At 38.6% G+C, this 25,931-nt stretch overlaps 1 protein-coding gene across 1 annotated transcript; it reads left to right on the top strand.

The window, feature by feature from the left end:
• The first annotated feature begins 2,442 nt into the window (after positions 1-2,442).
• Positions 2,443-25,931, top strand: mapkap1 (MAPK associated protein 1). The gene is made up of 12 exons (XM_040048636.1): positions 2,443-2,623; positions 4,497-4,975; positions 13,885-13,974; positions 15,505-15,653; positions 16,328-16,500; positions 16,618-16,794; positions 19,620-19,729; positions 20,895-21,002; positions 21,914-22,054; positions 22,778-22,915; positions 23,339-23,436; positions 25,219-25,931. The coding sequence occupies exons 2-12, from the start codon at positions 4,693-4,695 to the stop codon at positions 25,339-25,341; spliced, it is 1,590 nt and encodes a 529-aa protein (XP_039904570.1). The 5' UTR covers positions 2,443-2,623; positions 4,497-4,692; the 3' UTR covers positions 25,342-25,931.

Here is a 25,931-nt window from a genome sequence, read left to right as displayed (position 1 = left end):
TTAAAGTACACCAAACCCTGTCTAATGGTGTATTTTTACCCAGGGAATCACAGTATTTTCTCCAATAATCATGATCCTTCTAACCTGTGCTTGTTTCTTTTTGTAGTTTATTAGATTTTGGGAACATTTTTTTTTTAATCTTTTGAAAGCCTTATTCTGTTGTTTAATTGCTAATGTACATTTTTGTGTCCACCATGCAACAAATCCTAAAAGGTTGATTGTTTTCATCTGGGCATAGTGTTTTCAAACCAGAAACCTTGGAATGTTATAGGTGACCGAGTTGATCATACAGACAATTAGTACACCCTACACCCTGTTTATGCATCTTCAGTAAACCATACAGACTTGGTGTAGATTCCTCTGGTGTGAGATGTGGTATGAGATCCAGTCAATAGCAGTTTCTTGTTCTAACTGCTTGAGACAATCTATCACCCTCTTCCTGTAACCACTTCCTGGGTCTCGTTTCAGGGGCTCATAAGTATTTTTGTCACTGAGCAGTGACAACATTTTCTCATGATAGTCTTTCTGGTGCACAACCGTGCACCTACCCTTGTCTGCCAGATAATGTTATTGTCATTATAAGTGATGTGAGTGCCTTCCTCCCCTCCATGTTGATGTTGGATGCTGGGGGCTTAGCATTGCTGAAACAGGCTCAAACTTTTGTCTGTAGTCCAACTTACTTACCTGGATGATTGAGCATGTTATTATAGCTATTGTATTTTGATAACTGTTTAGGTATTCAGATAACTATTATTATTTTTTAGACACAGGAGAAGCTTCAATTAGTACACCCAGTTATGGAAAACAAATTGGGGTAATTGCTGCAGTTTAGAACAGGTTTTTGTGTCCCAAGGATCCCAGGGTCGATGTTGTCTGGGGCATAGAGCCATAGAAGGTCTTCAGGAGTGGGCCCCTCAATCCAAAAGACCTGAGCCCCTGCAGCAGGTACAGCCTGCTCTGTCCTTTCTTGAGGTAGTCCAGTATCCATGTTGTGAGATGATGGTCCACTTCTGAATTCTCCAGCTTGTCCTTAAGGACTGTGGGAATAATAGTGTTAAAGGCACTGGAGAAATAAAAGAACATGATTCTCACAGTGCTCCCAGCAGTCTCCAGGTGAGAGAGGGAACGATGTAGGAGGAGAGTGACAGCATCATCCACTCCAATGCCAAGTTGGCAGGCAAACTGAAGTTGGTTCAGTGATGAGCTCACCAGGGGCTGAAGCTGAGCCAGGACCAACTGATCCAGGGTCTTCATCAGGTAGGATGTCAGAGCTACTGGCCTGTAGCCTTTGAAGTTCTTGGGACGTGGAGTCTTTAGCACTGGTACAACACAAGAGGTTTTCCAGAGCTGTTGAACTCTCCCCAGCCTCAGGCTCAGTTTGAAGATGTGCTCCATCACCCCACACAGTTGATCTGCACAGGACCTGACAACCCCTAAGGTGATGCTATCTGATGCAACACCAAAACCTCCGCCCCAGAGGACGGACCCTGGGAGCACACCAACAGACACTCTCATGTAACGTGACAAATACACACATTATACAGCTTATACAGCATTCTCTTAAAATTATGCATGTATTAATAAATTAAGCACTTTATTTTCTTTAGCAGGCTTGACGAAATTGATAAATGTACTCACATCTCTTTAATGACTTTTTGGAAGAAATTAAACATACCTTCAATCATCCTTATACAAAGGAGGATGCAGCCAAATGCTTATTAAATTATTCCAGCAAGAACACTGCTGAGCTGATGTAGCTGGGAAGGGTCTGATTAACACAATGGAAAAGCGACAGATGCAAATAATGGCATGTTTATATCGTGGCTCGTTGGAGCATTTCCTTGCGGCTTGTCCATCTCCACTAAATGCTGCCTGCAATACTGTGCAGTTAACACTGTCCAATCGATTTCAGTGCAGAACAAAACGTAATGAACTCTTTCACCATAGGCTCCCCTAGCTTTTGAGCCAATTGTCCAATTACTTTTGGTGTCTTTAAAAAAAGGGTGGCACATTTTAAGGACCTGAATCTTCTGAGCTCTTCATTCCAGTTTAAAAGTGGATACCCTCAGATGAAAGGTGAGATTCTACATATTATGTCCATGTCAATTATATAACAATAATTGGAATATGTTTCAGTAAACAGGTAAATAAACACAGTTTCCAAATATATATGGACCTAATTTTAGGTCGAAGCACATAAAATGCCCTCCCTGACTGTCGGGTATATGTTTTACAATTATAATTATAACTAAATTATAATTAATTATAATTTAGTATAATGTTAGACTTAATCAAATTAAGTCACATGATATTTTCATAAACAGTTATATTTTAATAAAAGCGTAATAAGGATAAAAATGTTGCAAAATATGTCGATGACTGACGCTTTCTGTTAAAACGAAATCAGTCTTTTTTTTTCTTTTATCACGAAGTAACGGAACCGGAAGTATAGCCGGGTTGGTTGTTAGGCAGAGAATACCAGGTTGAGTTGGTTTGTGTTTGTATTATGACTTTAATGTGGAACATTAGTCGTGATGAACAGAGTTTCTGACTCTATTATGATTATGCTTGTATAATATGGAGAATGGTGGATGTTTCTTTCCCTTGGTGGATACATCTAAAGGTAAGACGTCGTCTTAAACAAGGGAGGTGCAACCAAATGCTGGTCGCGTTAGCTTAAATGAGCTTGCAAGCTACTAGATTGAACCGCTTCTGGTGAAATATTTTTCCAATCATGATACTAAAAATAAACCTTTTTGCCACTCTAAGCAGGCGGACTGTGATTTTAAAAAGTATTACTTTGAAGTCAGCCGGCTACGATGGTTAGCAAAAAAGACAATAGCTACATCACCTATCATTAAAAACAGCTACGATGAATCATTAAGTGAGGTGCTTGTTGCAGGTATCAAACAGTATCACTTGGCATTACACGCCATAACACATTTCGCTTTAGAGAAGAAGACCCTTAAGCTGTCAGCAAGGGCAAACCTGACAATACACTACAGCTTTTCATTAGTTGCAGTTAGCGTCGTCTAAAAGCTCTTTGCAATAACTGGAGCTTCTAATGTAAGATTAGGCCCGCCGCATACAATTTGAACTATTCAAAACCTAACAATATTTTATTAATAGTTTGACGTTTGTTTACTAAAGTTACAAAAAATCTTGGTGCTCTGGTCCTGATCCTTTATTGGACATGTTAACGTTGGTATCTCATTCAACCTAGTTTGAGTGTGGGGTTGTTTTGGCCTGGCTTACAGCTCTTATTTACATGTTGAAATTATCAACATCTTTATGTTCAGTGTTAATATCACGGACATTCAAACTTCAGTTTTTGATTGTTGGTATCAAAGTTCAAACCCATTTAAAGAGATTATTGGCAAAATGACAATCTTTGTTTTAACTGTTGAGACTTTTAAAGCCTCTTCAGCCAAGCTGAAGCCTATACTGTGAAGTAGGAGTTGGGTAAACTATGTGTGTTCAGTATATTTAGGGTATCTCTCCATTGCCTGGATTCACTTATCCTAAAATTGACAATCAGGATAACCGATCACACAAAGCTGGTTATCAAGTCACTGTGTTAACGAAGGGTCTCCCCTGTGCATTCACACGAAATGTGTGGCACTGGCAGACATCTGACCAATCACAAAATAGGCGTTTCAGGAATCATGTGACTCTTCTTCCATAGAAAATTATCCCTGTGAGTGCTACCTATACTTTAGAGATGTTATCAAATTGCAATAAAAATCTTTATCATAAAAATATACCAGTAAAATGCATCACTGTTTTTAAAAATGACGAGAAAATTCTTTACTTAATCTGGTGATTTGGCGCAAACAATAATAATTTTAATTCTACTTAACAGTTTTATCACTGAGTGGGATTTTGCTGCCATTGATGATTTTTAAGGCAGCAGCTGCACATTAGAGCTCTACATCTTTAAAATAGATCCATTTAAACATTAAAGTTTACCGTCCCACATCAAACAGCTAGCTGTCTCCTCAACTTTTGATTGGGTATAAAACAGCCTGTTTCAGTTTAAGTGTTGTTTTCAATAAAATGCATGCTCAAAAGAAATGTTTTGTCTCTCTCCCATCCCTTCTTGTTGCATGTTGAAGCTCTACTTGGAACCCTGTTAAGATCCAACCATGCAAAATATGAAAAAAAAACCCCAACTTTTTTTTTGCCCATTTTTTTCAAGTGGTCTTAAACTTTTGATCTGGACTGCATAAAGAACAAAAACAAAATATTGTATAAAATACAATATTAGTCCCTTAAAAGCAAATACTGCCCAGAGAGTGAGCTGCCTTGGCAGAGGTTTGCTTCTTGTTTTAGTTTATTGTATTTATTTATTTAAACTGTGAAAGTTGGAAGTTAAAGTGGGCTTTGGGATGTGTGAATTGAGCTTATAGTTTTTAAATATATCAGTTTTAAAAGATTGAGCTGAAATCCTACTTCTAGACTGCAACATGTAATAACAATTTCTTTGCTCTCCTTAGGGACTACTTTGCCTACCTTGGACCTGAAAAAATAGTCATCAAAAGATGGAAAAGGTGACACCTCTCTTGTCATCAGTCAGAGCTGTAACACTCTCAAACAGAGACTGATAAGAAAAGAAAAGGAACCCTTTGGCATACAGGCAAGAGGGTGAGAAAATTTCCAAAGCGAAAAGACACACTTAGCCAAACAGAGGAAATGGCATTCTTGGACAATCCGGCCATTATCCTGGCTCACATCAGACAATCTCATGTGACCAGTGATGATACTGGAATGTGTGAAATGGTGCTAATAGATCAGGATGTTGATCTTGAGAAGTGCCAGCTTTCTCTGGTGCCTGGTAGCAGCTTTGGGTCAACTGGGTCAGGCCTCCTGAATGAGGGGGGCAGTAGTGTGACAGACAGTCATCCCTGTGACCTCTCTCAGTCTATGGACATCACCTCCAGCTGGGACTTTGGCATTCGTCGGCGCTCCAACACAGGTAAACTCATCTTCAGACTTTAGCTTGTTAGTTGGGCCAGCTTTCTGTCAGACCTCCCTCCTGTCATTGTTGGTGGGAGGCAGCCAGAAAGCCTGTTCTGCTGCTGTTTGAAGGGGTTTTGTGTGGCTAATCAGGGTCAGTGGTTTCACTGAGTTAAATTGTGTGCAGCGCATGTGAAAAGCTTGGGATTACACTGTGGTTCATTGTGCATTTAAGTAATTTATATGATGTGACATATTGCATTAAATATGGTTATGGAGATGACAAATGACACAGCAAAATGAATAATCATTGACTATGTGTCACCCAGCTTCCGGGAGCTCCAAAATCAAGTGCCTACTCTATATAAAACCAAATTTCTGCAAACATTTGATGACAAAACCATGATGACAAAAAGTGAGGGGAAACCCACTACTTCAGCAAATGTGGAATTTATTTTTACATTTTCCGTTTTCATATTGTTGTTGTTCTTTGTTGGTGTTATTACCATTACTACTGTGGCTCCAGTGGATCATGGGCATGAATGTAATAGTAATTTGGCACTTTTAATAATGTCTTTAAACTTCATTTTTCAGGATGGAATGGTGATTCAGCATACGTTTTTAATGACTTACCTAAAGACTTGTAGCGAGTTTTACATTGTCATGGACTGAGAGGATGTTGACCAATAAAGAAGCTCAACTGAAATTTATAGCTGCCCACATGCCCAGGCCAAATGTGGAAAATATCGCTATGGTCAGACAAGACAAAGCTTGAACTACAGTGGGGCAAAAAAGTATTTAGTCAGCCACCGATTGTGCAAGTTCCCCCACCTAAAATGATGACAGAGGTCAGTAATTTGCACCAGAGGTACACTTCAACTGTGAGAGACAGAATGTGGAAAAAAAAATCCATGAATTCACATGGTAGGATTTGTAAAGAATTTATTCGTAAATCAGGGTGGAAAATAAGTATTTGGTCAATAACAAAAATACAACTCAATACTTTGTAACATAACCTTTGTTGGCAATAACAGAGGTCAAACGTTTACTATAGGTCTTTACCAGGTTTGCACACACAGTAGCTGGTATTTTGGCCCATTCCTCCATGCAGATCTTCTCGAGAGCAGTGATGTTTTGGGGCTGTCGCCGAGCAACACGGACTTTCAACTCCCGCCACAGATTTTCTATGGGGTTGAGGTCTGGAGACTGGCTAGGCCACTCCAGGACTTTCAAATGCTTCTTACGGAGCCACTCCTTTGTTGCCCGGGCGGTGTGTTTTGGATCATTGTCATGTTGGAAGACCCAGCCTCGTTTCATCTTCAAAGTTCTCACTGATGGAAGGAGGTTTTGGCTCAAAATCTCACGATACATGGCCCCATTCATTCTGTCCTTATCACGGATCAGTCGTCCTGTCCCCTTGGCAGAAAAACAGCCCCATAGCATGATGTTTCCACCCCCATGCTTCACAGTAGGTATGGTGTTCTTGGGATGCAACTCAGTATTCTTCTTCCTCCAAACACGACGAGTTGAGTTTATACCAAAAAGTTCTACTTTGGTTTCATCTGACCACATGACATTCTCCCAATCCTCTGCTGTATCATCCATGTGCTCTCTGGCAAACTTCAGACGAGCCTGGACATGCACTGGCTTCAGCAGCGGAACACGTCTGGCACTGCGGGATTTGATTCCCTGCCGTTGTAGTGTGTTACTGATGGTGACCTTTGTTACTTTGGTCCCAGCTCTCTGCAGGTCATTCACCAGGTCCCCCCGTGTGGTTCTGGGATCTTTGCTCACCGTTGTCATGATCATTTTGACCCCACGGGATGAGATCTTGCGTGGAGCCCCAGATCGAGGGAGATTATCAGTGGTCTTGTATGTCTTCCATTTTCTGATGATTGCTCCCACAGTTGATTTTTTTCACACCAAGCTGCTTGCCTATTGTAGATTCACTCTTCCCAGTCTGGTGCAGGTCTACAATACTTTTCCTGGTGTCCTTCGAAAGCTCTTTGGTCTTGGCCATGGCGGAGTTTGGAGTCTGACTGTTTGAGGCTGTGGACAGGTGTCTTTTATACAGATGATGAGTTCAAACAGGTGCCATTCATACAGGTAACGAGTGGGGGACAGAAAAGCGTCTTACAGAAGATGTTAGAGGTCTGTGAGAGCCAGAGATTTTCCATGTTTGAGGTGACCAAATACTTATTTTCCACCCTGATTTACGAATAAATTCTTTACAAATCCTACCATGTGGATTCATGGATTTTTTTTTTTCACATTCTGTCTCTCACAATTGAAGTGTACCTCTGGTGCAAATTACTGACCTCTGTCATCATTTTAGGTGGGGGAACTTGCACAATCGGTGGCTGACTAAATACTTTTTTGCCCCACTGTATTTGGCTTGCAAGCAATTCAGCTCAATTTTATTTATGTAGCACCACATCACAACAACAGTTGCCTCAAGGTGCTTAATATTGTAAGGTAAAGACCATCCCAATAATAACTTCTAAGAGTTTTAGGTCAGACTACAGTAACCTCAGTTTTTATGTGAATTTGGAAGCAGAAAATCAGGTCATCCAGGTCTTTATGTCTGTAAGAAATTCCTGCAGTTTAAATAATTTATGTATATTATCTGGCTTCATGGATAAATAAAGTTGGGTATCCCTGTGGAACTCCATAGTTAACTTTAGTGTGTGAAGAAGACTCCATTTACATTAACAAATTGGAGTCTGTTAGCTATGATTTAAGCCTCTGCACTGCAGTGCCTTTAATTCCTACAGCACGCTCGAATTTCTGTAATATTATATTATGGTCAACAGTATGGAACGCTGCACTGAGGCCTAGGAGGACAAGCACAGAGATGAGTCCACTGTTTGTCCACATTTGTAACCTTCACTGAAGCTGTTTCTGGGCTATTATAAGCTCTTAAACTTGACTAAAGTAATTCAAATAAACCATTCCTCTGCAGAGGATCAGTTAGCTGTTTTACAACTACTATGATTTTTTTGAAATGAAAGGAAGATTGGAGATTGGCCCATAAAATTAGCTAAGACAGCTGGGTCAGGTTATGGCTTTTGAAAGTAACTGTTTAGCTACTGACAGCTTAAAGACCTGTCTTACGTACTCAAATCATAGAGATAGGTTGATTATGTGTAAGCTTAAAGCATTAATTAATGGTAAATAGTGCTTCTTTGAGTAGTCTTGTAGGAATGGGGTCTAAAAAGCACAATTTTGGCTGCAGTGCTGAAGAGAAACCTAGCGTGGTTCTTCTTCACTCAGTATTGAATAGTAAGGTCTTCCAGCTTTACAGAGGGCTTTTTATAGAGCAAAAAACGAATCTTCCAGGCTAAAGTATGATCTTCTAAATGAGTGAGTTGCCATTTCCTCTCCAGCTTATGAGTTATGCTTTAAGGTGTGTATTTGAAAGTGTGTTTTGAGGAGAAAAGATGAGGCTTTTAGACCCAAGAGCACTGTTCCAACAATACTTGTTTTTTTTTTAAAGTCCTTAAAAATATAAACTGTACAATCAGTCCACAGTGGAAAAAGAACAGTCCATCCATTTGGATTGATCTATTTTCTGCTAGGTCTAGGCTACCCCTGCAACCAAGGCCTCCCTTTACCTGACCACCTCCTCTAACTCTTCTGGAAGGAGTATACCAAGACGTTGCCAAGCCAGCTAATCTCTGGGGCATACGTCTCCCTTGGGGCCAGACATGCTTTGGACATCTCCTCTCAGAGCCTTCCAAGAGACCTGAATGTCTGAACAAACTCAAGTGTCACCTTTCAATCTGGAAGAGCAGCAGCTCCACTGCAAGCCCCTCTCAAGTGGCCGAGCTCTTCAGTCTATATGCAAGGCTGAAGCTCTGCTCTGCCATGATTCATGAACAAGATTGTGAGATATTTGAAGCCCTCCACTTGGGGTGGTAATTTATTCCTGTGCAAGAGTGGGCTGAGCAGGGAAAACATTACATAGGCTGCTTTTGTGCTTATGTTTGACTAATGGTGTATCATCGTATTGCTGTAATGCAAGAATATTCCACTACAATACTGCTACTCCTGGCATCTTGTGGCAGTATATTCACACTGCGAATTACATGGTTGCCATCAATGACAATAGCTCATTGGAATAAAATGACTAAGCTATCCTTAACTTTGTTTCCAGTAATAAATACTGCTGCCTTGAAACTGCTCTCACAGATGAAGTTCTTTTTTTTTTTTTGTTGCTGTTGTTTTTTTTTTTTTTTTCTGTTTTTTTTTTTTTTTTTTGTTTTGTTTGTTTGTTTTTTTGACTCGATAGTCTCAGAAACACAATTGCAGTAAATTTCATTGAAATAGTGTGATATAATTTCGAGGCTATATTGCCTACCTGTAGTTTCACAAATTGTGTGTTTGGATATTTTGCCCTGTGTATGAAGTTTGTTGTGTTGTCCTTATGTGGTTAGAATCATAGTAAAAATTATGCTAATTTAATACAGGTCCTGTCTAAATGTGCTCTTTAGTGCTCCTGGTAGCCAGTATAAAAGTAGTGTATTATATAATTTGAAAAGCCACAGCTAGTGTTGTGGTATAAGCTGAATAAAAAAATAAATAAATAAATGAATAGATAAATTTCATATCATGTGTGAAATTTAGTGTGCTACCGAGCACTGAGAAACTGATGGGACAACAATTCTTCCGGAACCATGCTTAAGTTCATTTGTCCTTTTTATATTTTGTTAATTATTCAAATGGATGAGTAACACAAAAAAAACCAACCCCCTAAAAAAAAGTTTTCATTCTCAGTTTCAAAATTGCTGTATTTCTACTGTTGGAAATTACATTCAGAACTATAAACAAGACCAGAATTTAATAGAATAATTCACCATTTAGATTTGATTATCTTAAAGCACATGCTCTGTTTTTGCTTACCATTTAATTACTGTTAAGCAATTAAATGGCAAGCACCCATCAGTATTTTACACTCTTAATGGAAAATGATGATGGTGCCCTCCTTAATGTATAGAAAGCATCTCTACTTGTGCTTCCAAAACAACTTTGACCCAATAGAAAAAAGGGACCTCAGGGCTGGGGCTGTTCTGCTGAGTCCAGTAATGGGGTGCAGGCAGTAGATCTTCTGCATCCCATGGGTGAATGGTTGGGCTTGTTGCTGAATGTCTTAGTTAATCTTAATGGGATATGGGATGAGGACCTCAGGAGTTTTGGAGGGTAGAATGACTCGAAATAATGCTGCGAAGGGTGCTTGGTCTCCAGTGTTGTCTATGCGGGGACATCAGAATCCAAAATTGTTAAAATAATCTATGCAATTAACTTCATTTGACAGTGGTATTCATTTTGTTGCTGATTGGCTCATCAGGGATATCCTCAGCTGAGACTATATGCCATGGAAAAAGACTATCTGGCTTAACAGACCTCTCTAACCCACGAGTCTTGCCACCCACCAGAATACAGACTTGGTTGTGTCATGTTCTTCTATTATCCCTATAATCCTAAAGTTTGGTGTTATAATCTAATCTAATCAGTCATCAATTGAGGGTGTTGGTGTACTATATTGTTTGTTTTGTAAAAATTGTCTATAGTGAGGTTAAAGTGAGTTTGCAACTACTTTCAGAAATTTTATTTGGAAGGAAAAGTTGGTTTTGGTGAAAGAGGGAGTCCAAAGGTAGACATTGTCTCCTTTTGGCTCCCTTGACTTTTGTATTAGGTTTTGTAGAGTGACGGGGATGGTTTTGGGTTGTGGGTAGAAAGCTGCAATCCTCTGAGACTTTCAGACTTGACACTGGATACTGACCTCTTGTGGCTCTCATCAGGACTTCACCAAGATAGCTGTGACAAACCAGTGGCTGCTGGTAAGACATGGATTAACAACCATGCAAGTTTTATTTTATGCTAGCCCTTTTTGAACTGCTATACATATTTGTGTACACGACTGTATTTAAAGGGTTGGTCATATTATTAAAAAAATTTACATGCCAGATAGTCAGTGTAGCTTCATGAAAACTGGTCTTTTTCTTTAAAGGCTCAATTAGTGGTACTCTATATGGACAAAAGCAGTGAGTCACATCTCTTAATTTTTTAATTCAGGGGTATAAAATTAAGCACCTAGTCATTCTGAAAGTCTTTAAACATTTTTGAGAGAAATGGGTCATTCTAAAGAGCTCACTTAATTGGTCCTCAGCATGGTACTGATATACCACCCTTCCAACATTTATTACCACTATTATTGTGGACTGTTGAGCTGCCTTGGCTTAACTTGGACATAAATTGATCTCTACTGTACTAACAACAAAGGAGCTTACCCTGCGCTCATGTTAGACTACCACTCCTTGTTCTTACTACTCAGAAACAGACCACTTACAGAAAGGGACAAACTGTAACTAAGATGGTTACAGTCTGGCCAAAAGTGGCTGAGTCTACCCTTAAGTGCTGTTTTGCCAGTACTGATTAGAATCCGTATCATCACAAAGCTACCCAGGGTTCCCACACAGAAATGGAAGTATATCCCTCCTCAGTATAAAAAGTTGCATAGTCTGTGACAATATAGAACTCAATAGACGTATACCCAAATCAGAAAACTTTGAATAAAGTTTGGATAAAGGATGACGTTTGTCTCTTGCTGATAGACATACCTTGCATTTAGATTTGGCGGCACTCTAGCCCACAGATGCAGGTACAAAAGAGCACTGCAAAGCAAAACTATACATGACAGATTGATAATGCCCTCCTATAACACAATCACCTATGGAGCCCGTGGCAAAGAATACGTGCAATAACTGATCACATGAGCACAGACAGTTCCCCTATTGTCCTTAATGCTTCACTCCCTGATGTATTAAACCATTTCTATGCCAATTGACTTGATACAGAGACTCCCATCAAAACCCTGCCACCACCAGATGGCCATGTACCTCTGCCCTCTGAGGTCAGGTCCTCCCTAAACAGAGTGAATTAACACAAAGCTGCTGACCCTGACGGTATACCAGAACCCGTGATCAGAGCATGTGGCAGTAAGCTGGCTGAGGTGTTTATTAACATCTTTAACTTGTCCTCAAATGCTTACAAGTCGACGACCCTTATCCTATGCCTAAACAACTACCACTAACTTGCCTGAACGACTACCTCTCTATAGCCCTTACTCCTACTGTAATGAAGTACTCTGAGAGACTTGTGTTTACCCATATTAAAGCCACCACTACCACCACCATTCTCGACCATCATCTCTTTGCCTATCATTCCAGCAGGTTGATGGAGAGTACTGTCTTCCGATGCAGTCATCAGAGTGCGACTGTTAGAAAGTTAAACATTCGTAGATATAAAGGTGTTTTTTTTTTTTTGTTTGTTTGTTTTTTTTGTTTTTTAATTTAACCTCTGTTTAACTAGGAAAATCCCATTTTGATTAAAAACCCTTGAAACCTTTCAAGGGAGACCTGGCCAAGATGGGCAGCAGCAAGTATCACGCAGTTACAAAAATGACACAATTAAACACACGCAACAACAACAAAACACACATACACAAAAATGCAAATAAAATTTAATTAAAATGACAAGGAATCTAATTGAAACAGTTGCATGTTATGGATTAAAAGCACTTAATGAAAATAATTTTGTCATTTTCCAGTCATTCTGCAGCTCGTTCCAAGCCAAGGGTGCTAAATGGACAAAAGCTCTTTTGCCAAGTTCAGTTTGTGCAAATGGAACAGAAAGCAACAAGTAATCTTATGGACGAAGAGAATAACGACCTGCATGTTTCATTGCAAGGAGGGAATATATATATATATATATATATATATATATATATGCAGCAATCCAGTTATTGCTTTACATATAAGGCTATATCAATAAGAGTTAAAGGTTCTATCAATGTGTGAGAGACTTGTGGTAAAAAGCTCAGAGTAAAAACGTGCTATAGAAGTAGAAGTAAATTTACTTCACTTTGCCCTTAAACACTACTTAATGATTATAGCTCCGTACCATTACTACCTCTTTCCTTTCTAAGCTGGTCATGAAATTATTTCACCTTGTCCAGCAAATGCAGAGAAAACCCGGTTTCCATCAACTGCAGAAACTGAACAGGCAACAAGCTTTAAATTCCTTAATCTATGTCATTTTCTATAGATACACCTTCTGTCTGATACAAAAATGTCAATAATCCCTACACTTTCTGAGGAGGTTGAAAAATACCTTGGTAGCATCTCCTACTGCACTGTACAAAGCATTATAACATCTTGTATAACAGTGTTGTATGGTAACTAGGCGACCGTTGGTCAAAGGGCCCTGCAGTGGGTAGTAAAAGCAGCTGAGCACACTGTTAATAGTGTAACTGTCAGCAACTTGTCATCAAAGACATCTAAAAGTGTTGCATCCGACATGAGTGTAACTCTATCTCTGACCATATTTCGTAAGTATTTTATCAAATGGACTCTATTAAACACACATTCATGCACTATATTATACACAATGACTGAATCTGAAACTGTGATATACCGCCACTTCAGCAATAACAGACTAGCAATAAGTTACTAATCCTATATTTTATATACATCTTATTCTATATTTTATTGTATGATAATTGTAATGCATTTGAATTTCCCTTCTTTTTAAATCTTTTATCTTATTCTGTGTTTTATGTTACTTTGCTTTCTGCACAATAACATACAACAACATATTGAAAATTTCATTATACCGGCTATGCTTGTTACATGTGTAATAAAATGGTAAAGTCAACTGAATCAAACTTTTGGAGAGCAATGACATCCTCTGTGGTTGGAAATAATGACTGTTCAATGATCTACATTCTATAGAATCAGTTGTTTACAGGAATTTACAATAATTTTCATGATGTGTCGTAAATGATGATCTGTTGTCTGTTTAACTAAGTTTTAGTGACTCTGTTTTTGTATGCAAAGAAGTTAATGACCAGCTGTCCTTTCTTTGTAGCCCAAAGACTTGAAAGACTAAGAAAAGAACGACAGAACCAAATCAAATGCAAAAACATTCAGTGGAAAGAGAGGGCGTCCTCCCAGTCAGGTACTGTTCCTAGTCATTTCTAAATACCTTTACTTTTTTAAATTGCACATTTTACAAACTTTGTAACACCGTGTTTTACAAAAGTTGTTTTTGCTTGTCATTTATATCCCTTAATGTCATTCTGATTACGTAGTTTTCTGAGGATCTGCATGTTCAAATGATTTTGTCTAAAATATGACATCAAATATTCTGTTGCCACAGGGCACAGACCACTTCATTAGTAATATATACTGAAGCATTTATAGAAGAGTATGTTAACATTTTAAGTAATCAAAGACAAAAATCTGTCTTTATTGAACCTGAATCAGTAACTGAACCAGTGAAGTGAATGGCTCTTCTATACAGTGGTGTGAAAAAGTGTTTACCTCTTTCCCGATTTCCTTTTTTTTTTTTTTTTTTTTTTTGTATGTCACACTTAAATGTTTCAGATCATCAAACAAATAACACAACATAGATAACACAAGTAAACAAAATACAGTTTCTAAATGAATGTGTTTATGGCAGAGTTTTAAGACGAAAACCACTGCTGAGCAAAAGGAACATAAAGACTCGTTTCAGTTTTGCCAGAAAACATCGTGACAATCCCCAAGACCTTTGGCTAAGTGCTCTGTGGACTGACTAGACAAAAGTTGAACTTTTTGGAAGGTATGTGTCCTATTACAGGGTGGTGGATCAAAAAGTCATACAGAATTTCAGAAAAGGAACATCATACCAACAGTAAAATATCATGGTGATGTGATGGTCTTGGACTGTCTTGCTGCTTCAGGACCCATAAAACTTGCTGCGGTAAATGAACCATGAATTGTGCTCTCTACCAAAACATCCTGAAGGAGAATGTCTGGCTAATTGTTCCTGAACTCAGGCTGAAGCACAATTAGGTTCTGCAGCAGGACTATGATCTAAAACACAACAGTAAGTCCACCTTGCTGTTGTGAGACTTTGGAGTGGCCTGATTCCAACTGAGATTCGGTGGCCATAAAAAGACCCTCCAGTGTGGCTTAATTACAACCATTCTGCAAAAATGAGTAAGCCAAAATTCCTCCACATTGCTGGAAAAAAAATCATTGTCAGTTATTGCAAACATTTGATTGCAGTTGTTGCTGCAAATGCTGTTGTTGTGTGGCCCAACCACTTATTAGGTTTAGGGTGCAATAACTTTTTCACACAGGGCCATGTAGGTTTGGAATTGTTCCCCGCTTAATACCGTAATAAAAACCTTCATCTAAAAACTGCATTTTGTGTTTACTTTGGTTATCTTTGTCTAAGATTGAAATTTGTTTGCTGAGCTGAAACATTTAGGTGTGACAAACATACAAAAAATAGGAAATCGGGAAATGGTCAGATGTTTTTTCACACTGTATCAACACAAGCTGTTTGATAAAATCTCCTGAAATTCTCAGCAAAACCTCTAAGATAATGTGTTTAGATTCAGACACAAAAGCTCTTTAGTTGACAAAACTCCATCAGTATATGTTAACTCTTTTTTTTTTTTTTTTTTTTTTTCCCTCTGTTTCTGTGTGTTCTGTCCAGTGGAAGATCTGGGGTCTCTGTTTGAAAAGCGCAACTTTAAAGACAGGCCGCAGACAACTGGAACAAAATCCACTTTGTCACTGAGGCTTGAGCAGTGTCCCCAGCAGCTCAATAATCCCTTCAATGAATACTCTAAATTTGATGGCAAGGTGAATTATTCAACATTTTATTTAGGTTTATTTGGACATTAAATAATAGGATTTGAATCTGAATTTGATTTGAGTTTTGTAGAGTGGGAAAACCTTTGTCTTCAATTTGATTTTCTTCAAGAATCGATAAGTTTTTCTTTGTATAGGTTTTTCCATATATCATGATAGTCAGGACAGTACTCAATTTTCACTCAATTCAGGTTGAAAATTTTGTTTCTAACTAAATAAGCAGTTATAAATTTTATTGAAGTTATTACCCAAATAATCACAACACAGTTTCAATCTAATTGTGTATTTATTTCTCCTTTGGCATTTGATGGTAGAATACCACAGTAGAAATAAATAATTTCATTTGTCTGGTAGGACTTATAGGATCAGCTTTGTGTTTTGAAGTCTGCCTCAAAGGCATATGGTGCTATCAAGCATTCTCAGCAGGTGAATCTGCGCAGCCACAAAATTGACAGACATACAAACGTGCTTGTGCTAATGATCTAATCTGATGACAAAATTTACATCACTTTGACCCATGCTGACTCTAGCAGCCTTGTGGATGTGGAAACTATAACTTGCCTGTTAGTGTTTATTTGAAAAACAATAAGTTAATATTTGTCTACGTTTTGTCTGTTTATTCGATGTAATGTTTTTTTACTGCACAATCCTCTCTTCACCTTTAGGGCCACATCGGCACCACAGCTACAAAAAAGATAGACGTCTACCTATCAATGCAAATGACTCAGGAGAAAGTACATCCAATGACAGTGGTGACCATCGCCAATGCCCGTGTCCATGACCTCATTGGACTTATCTGTTGGCAATACACAAGCGAGGGACGAGAACCCAAACTCAAGTGAGCACAAAATGGCTAAAAAAAATAAAACTGCTACATTTCACAGGATGTCTTTTTCTTTGTAACACACTTTTTCTGTCTCTCTATATCCAAATCCTTCCACCACACATCCAACAGTGAAAATGTGAATGCTTATTGCCTTCACATTGCTGAAGATGATGGCGAGGTAGACACTGACTTCCCTCCGCTAGACTCCAATGAGCCAATACACAAGTTTGGTTTCAGCACTCTGGCCTTGGTGGAGAAATACTCCTCCCCTGGCATCGCTTCCAGGCAGTCACTGTTTGTTAGAATGTAAGTATGAAATGAGTGATATATCACTTATAACAACAAATGGTGGAAAGCTGATAGAGTTGTCTAATTATAGATACTTACACAAGTCTTGCTAGGACTAACATAATGATTTCCATCTATGAATAAAACTACAAAACGCACAAAAAAAAGCACAAAAATACATAAACAACCAGTTTGGCTCTGTAGGTTCACAGTCATCCAGGTCATGGTAGCCTTAAGAGCTAAACAGGAAGGCAACTCGACTTTAAGTTTGTTTTTTGTTTTTTTTGTTTGTTTTGTTTTGTTTTGGTTTTTGTGAAGACGATTCACCTCTCAAACAAGAGGCTTCTTCAGTTTTAAAAGTTGACAGCCAATGTATTTAAACAGTAGTTGGGTTGTCCCATAGGAGGTGATTATTGACCCACTATTAATCATGTGCATAATCACATAAGTTGTGAAAAAAGGCATGGGTCATTGGCATCAGGATTTTGGGTAAAACCACTGTGAGACCTTGCCTTGTCCTGTCATGTGACCTATCAAGGTCACCTAACGCAACTTGAGTTTAGAACAACGGTTAGCATCCCCTGTTTAGCTGGTGGCATGGTGATGTTTTGTTCTTTAGTTAGAGATTTAATGACCTTTTCTTCAATTGTGATGTTGGATGGAGATGGTCTTGCACTGGAGAGGAAAGCTGAAAGCTTCATCCTGATTTCCTCTGGTTGTTAGCAACAGAAACAACAATACGTATTATTAAACTATGAGGAGATTCACTATGGGCAGCTGCTGTGGAGTTATGGTAGAAATGAGACCTTTAGCTAGCACATCCTTTTCAGGGTTCACAGTAAAAAGAACCCACTCCTTATCATACAAAATGACTACACTCCTCAGTGACAGCAATATTTATGAAGTCTTAAGATGAGACACCACAAGCAACTTAAAAAAAAGAAAATAATCAGTTGGCTACAACAGCCTGAAAGGGAAAAAGCCATTGTCTACATTTGCCCCATCAATGCTATGCCCTGTACATATGGACTTCCGAAGATCCACAAAGGAGTCCCACATCTTGCGTTAGGTGATTTCAGTAGGTCAGAAGATGGGGTGAGGCAAGGTCTCACAATGGTTTCATGAAAAACCTCTGGTGATAAGGGGTGATAGGAGGTAGTTAAACCGTTGCCTAAAAAGCCATCAACTGACCCTACTGTCTTTGGAAATTTGCCTATAATTAGCTATCTTCTTTCTGTCTAAAAAAAAATTTCTTGAAAGAGTAGTTGTAAAACAGCTAAGTGATCATCTACAAAAAAATGGTTTATTTGAAGAGATTCAGTCAGTCAGTCAGATGAGCTCAGAGCTCATCATAATACAGAAACAGCTTTGGTGAAGGTTACAAATGATCTTTTTATGGCCTCTGACAGTGGACTCATCTGTGTTTGTTCTGCTAGACCTCGGTGCAGCATTCAATACTGTTGACCATAATAATGTATCACAGCAATTAGAGCATGCTGTAGGTATTAAAGGTACTTCAGCAGTTTGAATCATATCATATCTAATAGACTAATTTGTTTATGTAAACAGGAAGTCCTCTTCACACACTAAAGTTAATTATGGAGTCCCACAGGGTTCTGTGCTAGGACTAATTCCGTTTACATTATACATGCTTCCCTTTTGGCAGTATCATTAAAAGATATATATTGATATCCAACTTGAAGGAATGGCTTAAAGATATGAAGACCTGGATAACCACTAATTTTCTGTTCACAAATTTATATAAGACTGAGGTTATTGTACTTGGCCCTAAAAGTCTTTGAAATATGGTATCTAACCAGATGCCGACTCTGGATGGCATTACCTCGGCCTCGAGTAACACTGTGAGGAATCTTAGACCTTTTCTTTTTTTTTCTTTTCTTTTTTTAATATGAGCATGTCATTCAATGCTTATATTAATCATGTCTCAGAGTGATGCTGACTTCTCTGAATTCTAAGCTGGACTACTGTAATTTCTTATTATCAGGATGTCCTATAAACTGATGTAAAAATCAGCTAATCCAAAATGCTGCAGTAGGAATACTGACGGGGACTAAAAAGAGAGAACATATTTTTTCCTATGTGGGCTTCCCTTCATTGGCTCCCTGTTAAATCCAAAATCCTTCACCTCATACAAGGTCCTGAGTAAACAGGCCCCATCTTAACCTAATAATCTAATCACACCAATTAAGCCCTTTGCTCTCAGACTGCAAACTTACTTGTTGTTCCTAGAGTATTTAAAAGAAGAATGGGACGTAGAGTATTAACTTCCAGGCCCCTTTTCTGTGGAATCAGCTTCAAGTTTGTATTTGGGAGATGGACACCCTGCCCGATTTGGCGCTATATAAATAAAAAGTCATTTAAATATTTCCAGTATTAAACGATGTTAGGGTGTGCACAAGTAAATTTTTACAGGCTGATTATTTTGTGCTGCATTAAAATAAATATTTGAATATTTGGCAACAGGAAAACATTTGTATACAACAATAATACTGTTTAATTGCTAAAAGTAAGGTCTATGATAATAATTTCTCCAAAAACTATTTAAAGTAAAATGTTCCAAATAAGGTAGTTGAGATTAAAAATACATTAGGTGGCTATTCAAAACAAACAACATATTGAAACTTCCTGCTGTTTGCAGTTGAAAGCAGAACACAGTAGATTATTTATTCAGATTACAATCTTGTCTTCGTGTCTTCATCTTAGCAGTTTGTGCTAGCACAAAAAGCAGTACTCTGATACTCGCATCTTATTGCCATGAAACAATCAGAACCATTAAATGTTGCTTAATGCATTCTTAATTATTTTCTATTTTTCTATTTTAGAAATGCTGCTCATGGTTTTTCTCTAATTCCGGTGGACAATTTGAAGGTGACTATGAAGGAAATTCTCCAGAAAGCTCTCAAGAAGAGGAAAGGTTCACAGAAAGGCTCGGGTAATGATGTTTGCACCATTTATTCCCTTCTCTCTTTAATGCAAGGAAGACAGTGTGCTGTCTATTTATGATCTGTTAATCATAAAAAGACAGTGTGCTGTCTTCCTTGAATTATCCATAAATATAATCCATAAATATAATCTTTATCCATAAATATAATCTCTTTTGGATACATTGGGCATAATTCTACATCTTTGTATTTTGTGTCTGAAAATAGTTTTTGGCATGTTTTACTATATACCTCACATTGCTAGATAAGGAGTGATTAACCTACAGACTGCCTAGATTGTAACTTGACTTTCCACCCCGAGTGCCTTGTACAGATACAGGCCCTTAGCAAGCTATGGGTGGCAGTTATGAGAGCTGAGTGTCAGCCATTTTCCAGTCACTTCCCAGATGCTGGGAGTCCTCCCTCCTTCTCCTGGGACATCTCTGCTTTCTACTATGAACACACTTTTCATTAAGTTGCAGAATGTTACCAAGTGTGTATATGTGAGGATAGCATGTCAGTGATGGAAATAACGATCTCTTTTCATCAGCAAGAGTTTTGTTTCTGAGAGACAGTAATTTTATTAACTGTGTTTGATCTAAAGAAGTCAAACCAAAGAAGGTTCACATTACAGGAATTCGGAGGAGACAAAGGGAATGGCTAGAAATTTAATAATACATAGAATATCTTGGATCTTAAGAGGGAAGTTTGGTGGAGTAGAGCTGCAGTGACCCTAATGACACTGGTCTCTAATTAGTGACAGCAACCAGTGGTTGTAGAGCCTAAAACGTTTCACTTTTGACACATGAATGAATATGCATTTGACAATTTGATACATGAGACACGCAGGCTTCAGGAGGAGTTACAGTATCTGATTAGTCTGAAAGTCACGGGCAAAGGAGGTTCCCAGATTATTTTGGATATGCTTCTTTTTTTAAAAAATATATATTTATATATCTACAGTTCCAGTTGTTACCAGTAGCTTTCCTATTAGTTAACATTTCATTCTACTTGAACAACTGCAGCACAGTCAAACAATTAGTCTGGCACTAGTTTGAAAGTAACAACTAAAAACAAGACCCAAGTTGTTGAAAAATAACTTTCTCATAAGAGTTTTGCAATATCAATAAAAGTTGTCAGTGCTGTGTTGATGTAAATACTCTTATTCTCAAACAGGGCCCTTGTATCGTCTCGAGAAGCAGACCGAGCCAAATGTAGCAGTAGACCTGGACTCCTCACTGGAGAGCCAGAGTACCCTGGAATTTTGCCTGGTCAGAGAAAACAGTAAGTGATCTTACAATGACTGTTGTCATGAGACCTCTAGGCAGCAAACCTCTTGCATGGACTAAGTAAGGTACATAAAAAAGTTATTATGTTTGGAAAGATAAGTGTCTGGACTTCTTTAAGTTTCTTGACGACATTTCACCTCTCATCTGAGAAGCTTCTTCAGCTGGCTTCTACACACCTTGGCTTGTGTGATTAGGCAGAGGACCCCAAGAGGGTCCATAACCCTTTTAGGGACATTCCCAAATAGGGCTTAAAATCTGGGACTCTCCACCAATTGCTCTTAGAACTGAAGAAGCTTCTCGAATGAGACGACCTCTTCAAGAAACTTAAAGAAGTCCTGACGCATATTCTTGATGCCAGAATATGTCAGGTGTTTTTGTACAGCTTGCTTTATGTCCTTTCATATGATATAGTACTCGATATGGTTTCTTTAAAAAGAATTTCACAGCCAACTTTGACCTTGGGCACTAACAGGAAGGTCGAGGTTAGACACTTAGCCAACCTAGGTACTCATTATCCCCAAGTCATACTATACTGTGAATTTTAAAGTCAATTCATTAAAAAAAAAAAAATGGGTGTAATACAAAATGTAAACTGATTTTCTGATTTGGTGTGATCTTGATGTTGACCCAATTTTCACCTAAATTAAAATACCTGTAGTTGGTGTGACCTTGACCCAGTTATTACCAAAATGAAATCAGCTGGAGCTATTATTGGTATCTACTGTCCCACAGAATAAAAAAATGATATTTTGAAAAATGTGGACGCTAGACAGCAAACAAACAAACAAACAAACCGATTACATATTTCCTTCCTTCTGGAAGAGCAACATCAAAGTTTTAGTATAGCCCTTGCCCTTCAGGGGCAGTTGCACTCTCTGAGTGCTCTTGTTTTCTTTCTGTCTTCAGGCTCCAGAGGTGAGGAGAGTTCAGAGGAAGACCCTCCTATTGACATCACCACAGTCCAAGACATGTTGAGCAGTCATCACTACAAGTCCTTCAAGATCAGCATGATCCACAAACTGCGTTTCACCACAGATGTCCAGCTAGGTACAAACTGCTTGATGCACTTTATCTGCTTACAATTTGTAGTCAGTATTTTTTAATTCAATTCATTGTGTGCAGCTTACAAAGATTTTTTTTAATGGATGTTTTATGATTATTAATAATTGAAATACAATGGGTCCCTATTTCTCGACAAAGAATGATGCATCTCATTTTTAGTGATTTTTGAATAGCAGCTGTATTTTTTTTAAACAATGAATTAAAAAAAAGCTTTTTTTTTTTTTAATTCATTGTTTAAACTTGTAATAAAACAGTTTTTAAAGAACAGTTGAAACAACTAGAAGTAACAAATAAAAAAACAAACAAATGGATTGAAAGAATTTATTGCAATTATGCAAGTATGCATGATGGAAAATATTAGCAGATCATCAATGTGAAGATGAAGATGCTCAGGTGGATGGTGGGCTTAACCTGTCTGGATTGTGTGACGAATGAAGGTGTTCGAAAATGACTCTGAGTTGCCCCAATCGAGAAAAAGATGAGGGAAGCGTGCCTACGGTGGTATGGACATGTAATGCGCACTGAGGAGAATTTGGTGTCAAGAACAGCCCTCTGACTCGACCCTGGAAGCCGACGACCGCGAGGAAGACTGAAAAACTAAAATTAAAAAATGCGTGGCTACCACAGCATTCTGCAGCGCCAACAGTGAATGTGTATCATGTATGAAATACATTGACCATCATGTTTTACATATGGGTATCTCATCAGGGATTTCAGGAGAAAAACTGGAGATTGATCCTGTCACCAATCAGAAAGCCAGTACTAAGTTCTGGATTCGGCAGAAACCCATTTCCATTGACTCGGACCACCTTTGTGCTTGTGACCTTGTGGAGGAAAGAAGCCCTAGTGAGTGGAGCACAGAAACATTAGGTCACCCTGCACATGTCAACACAATATTCATGTACTTAAACTTTCGTTACCTTTTAAGGTTTATTTTGCTTTTACCCATTTATCTACATCTACACTACTCAAAAATTAAAGGAACACTGAGTTCCTTATCCCAGAAGTCAGTTCAACTTCTGGTATATTGATCTGGTCAATTTAAGTAGCTTACGGGGTTATTGATGCATTTCAGCTGTTTTGGTGTTAATGAAATTAATGAAAGGTGCACTAGAAGGCGCACACGCCAAATCATACTGACATTCTTGTTGACATTCAAATAGTTTCATCTCCTGCTCCTATCCTGCAGTCAGCCCAGAATGGTTGTTGGACAAGTTTGTTGTATCATTTTTGTCTAATGAAACATGTTTTTCCTTTTTGTTTTTGCAGGTCATGCAATATTTAAACTCACTTATCTCAGCAATCATGACTACAAGCCTCTCTACTTTGAGTCTGATGCTGCTACTGTCAATGAAATAGTGCTGAAGGTGAGTTTGAGCTGAATGTCTGTGCTGGAACACATTTCTGTGAGGACAAAGATTTAACAGTTTTGATTTAGTTAGTTATTCTAATACCTGCTAAATATGGCAAAGCAGGAGTGGCAAAAGAGACTAAGCAGATCAGAACAATCTCTGCTATGTTAAAAGAACGAGTGTTTACGCAAGTACAGTTTAATGTACGTATTTCCCTTGATGATTTTCCTTTTGTTGGTCAGCTTTGATTAGATTGCAGTACCCTTCAACTCGTTAAAACAACTGCATCGTTTTTATTTTTAGATCAGAACGATGGAAAGTAGCTCTGTTCCAATGTGTCACCATCAAATGTGAATGTACACCATGAGTACAAAGAGACTCGCATGTCTGTAGTTGCTGATGTGTGACACTCTTTGCAGAGATGCTGCACACAGGCAGTGCTTCGGAATATCATGTTTCATGATTCAACAGGACAAAACCAAAACTTATATCCTCGTGCAGTCGGTGAAATGGCTCAATGAGGTCCTGGCAGTGCGCTCAAATGGAACATCCATTAATAGGAAAGGCTAGTTGGTGCTATTTAGCATTCTGAGCAGGATGCACACAAGCAGTGCACATCTCTTCAGATACCCAGCCACTAGAATTGGGTCATAATTTGGTCCAAAGTTTTAGCATACCACAATTATTTCCCACCAAAAACTGTTCCTCTTCAGTGCGAGTGTCAGGACTCAGTTGATAAAGTCTGTCCCTTATCTCTCCTGTATCTTTTGTGCTATGGACACTACATATTCATAGCTCTTGTTAGTACACCTCCAAACATTGCTCTACCAACCTATTAAACCTGGGTCAGCCAACTAGGAGCTATTTCTGTTAATTTTGCCCGTGTTTCATGTCCACTAATCACCATGGGATATTTGTAAACGTCACCATGTACGCTTCAACCCACTCTGCTTCCGCCAAAGCCCCAGGGCAAACCAGGTTCTGTTAAATCAGCGTCTGTGTACAGCTCGAGTCAATCAATGCCGGTTGTGTTATACGGCTGACCACATGGATCACCCAACCTCCTCAGGTGGCTGTCTGCATTTCCAACACTCCTGGACTGATGTGTGCGTGGCTTCCTAAGAGCTGGAAGAAGTGCTTGTAACCTGTAGGTTCTGAGGAGTGAAATGCATGAAGGGTTAACGAGAGTGCCGTTTGGTAGCTTTGGTTGGGTTGATGGGGCAGCAGGTAGTTTTCTCTTTGGTGCTGGCGCTGATTCCTGCAACCTTCAGCCTTTTAGCATAGGCAAAGGGTCAGTCCTCTGCTTCCAGCCTAGAGCTGCTGAAGCAAGGGGGAAATAGCTGAACCAGTCCAGCAGATCTGTCCTTGAAAGTAAATGTTTACTATGACTGCCTGTATCCTTTCCATCTTGTTCGTGCAGTTTGTGACTATCAAACTGTGTGATTGTTGGGATTTGAAGAAATGAGAGCAAATTATGCGCTTTTGTTTTATGCCGCTAGAAACAAAGTGCGTTAAGATACAATTTTTAAATTGATTCTTTGCTAAGTTGTTATGTGACACTGTTTAATCCCCTGAGTTTGAAACACCTTCAGCTAATACTGAAGACCAGTTATTAAAGAAAGAAAGAAAGAAACAGCAGAAAGTCTGGATCCTTGGAAGGAAGATGTAAAGAAAAAAGGGGTGGCTCAATAATTTTTCACAGTACTGTAGTGCAGTGTTTGAAATGCAAATGAATGCATCACACAAATCTTTTAAGTCAATTCATAATTAACGCCAGTTTTTCCCAATTTTTTTCAGGTAAACTACATCTTGGAGTCCCGGGCCAGCACCTCCCGTGCTGATTACTTTGCCCAGAAACAACGAAAACTGAGCCGCCGGACCAGCTTCAGTTTCCAGAAGGAGAAGAAGACTGGGCAATAGACGGGCTCCTCTGCCACCTGTCAGTTCATTTTCTCTATATAGCCTTGTATATGGAGAGCATCAACCTAAATCTACAATCCCTATAAAGAAGACTGGCAGAAATGTGACAAAGGTGAAAATGAGAGGAAGAGAGCAATGGTTAGAAAATGGTCCTGTAGGATGTGTGTCTGCTTCAGCAGAGCAAGGTGGAAGTTTCTGAAACTTCACCAGTGTCAAGTCATTCTTTTTCTAACACTGAAAAAAAGACTTGTTTTGGCTGTTGTGTTTTTGTCAGGTGTTTTTTTTTTTTTAAACTTTTTATTCATTCATTGCCTCTAAATCTAAGCTCTGTCCTCCAGGATGGATATGTAGAGCTTCAACAAGTTGACAATGTGCACCAAAAAAATCAAAGCTACAGACTGTATTATAGCTTTTGCCCTCCTCGTCTAACAGATTTAACATAATGTGAAAATAAAGGTTTCACATTTTTAATGTATCGTACAGAGATATTTTTTATTTAGGAAATAAAAAGGTGTCTCTGGACTGTGTTGTTGGGTTTATCAGTCTAACATTTCAGGCATATATTAAAAAAAAAAAGTTTTAATAGCAAA

Source organism: Simochromis diagramma, unplaced genomic scaffold (assembly GCF_900408965.1).
Source record: "Simochromis diagramma unplaced genomic scaffold, fSimDia1.1 OVJJ01000683.1, whole genome shotgun sequence".
NCBI lineage: Eukaryota > Metazoa > Chordata > Actinopteri > Cichliformes > Cichlidae > Simochromis > Simochromis diagramma.
The sequence above is the reverse complement of the archived record's forward strand: the minus strand, read 5'-3'. Positions and strand labels throughout refer to the sequence as shown.

Coding starts and splice junctions, on each gene's coding strand:
- mapkap1 (XM_040048636.1), top strand. CDS start 4,693: ATGGCATTCTTGGACAATCCGGCCATTATCCTGGCTCACATCAGACAA. Junction 13,975..15,504: donor GAGGGCGTCCTCCCAGTCAG/GTACTGTTCCTA, acceptor TGTTCTGTCCAG/TGGAAGATCTGGGGTCTCTG. Junction 19,730..20,894: donor AGGTTCACAGAAAGGCTCGG/GTAATGATGTTT, acceptor ATTCTCAAACAG/GGCCCTTGTATCGTCTCGAG.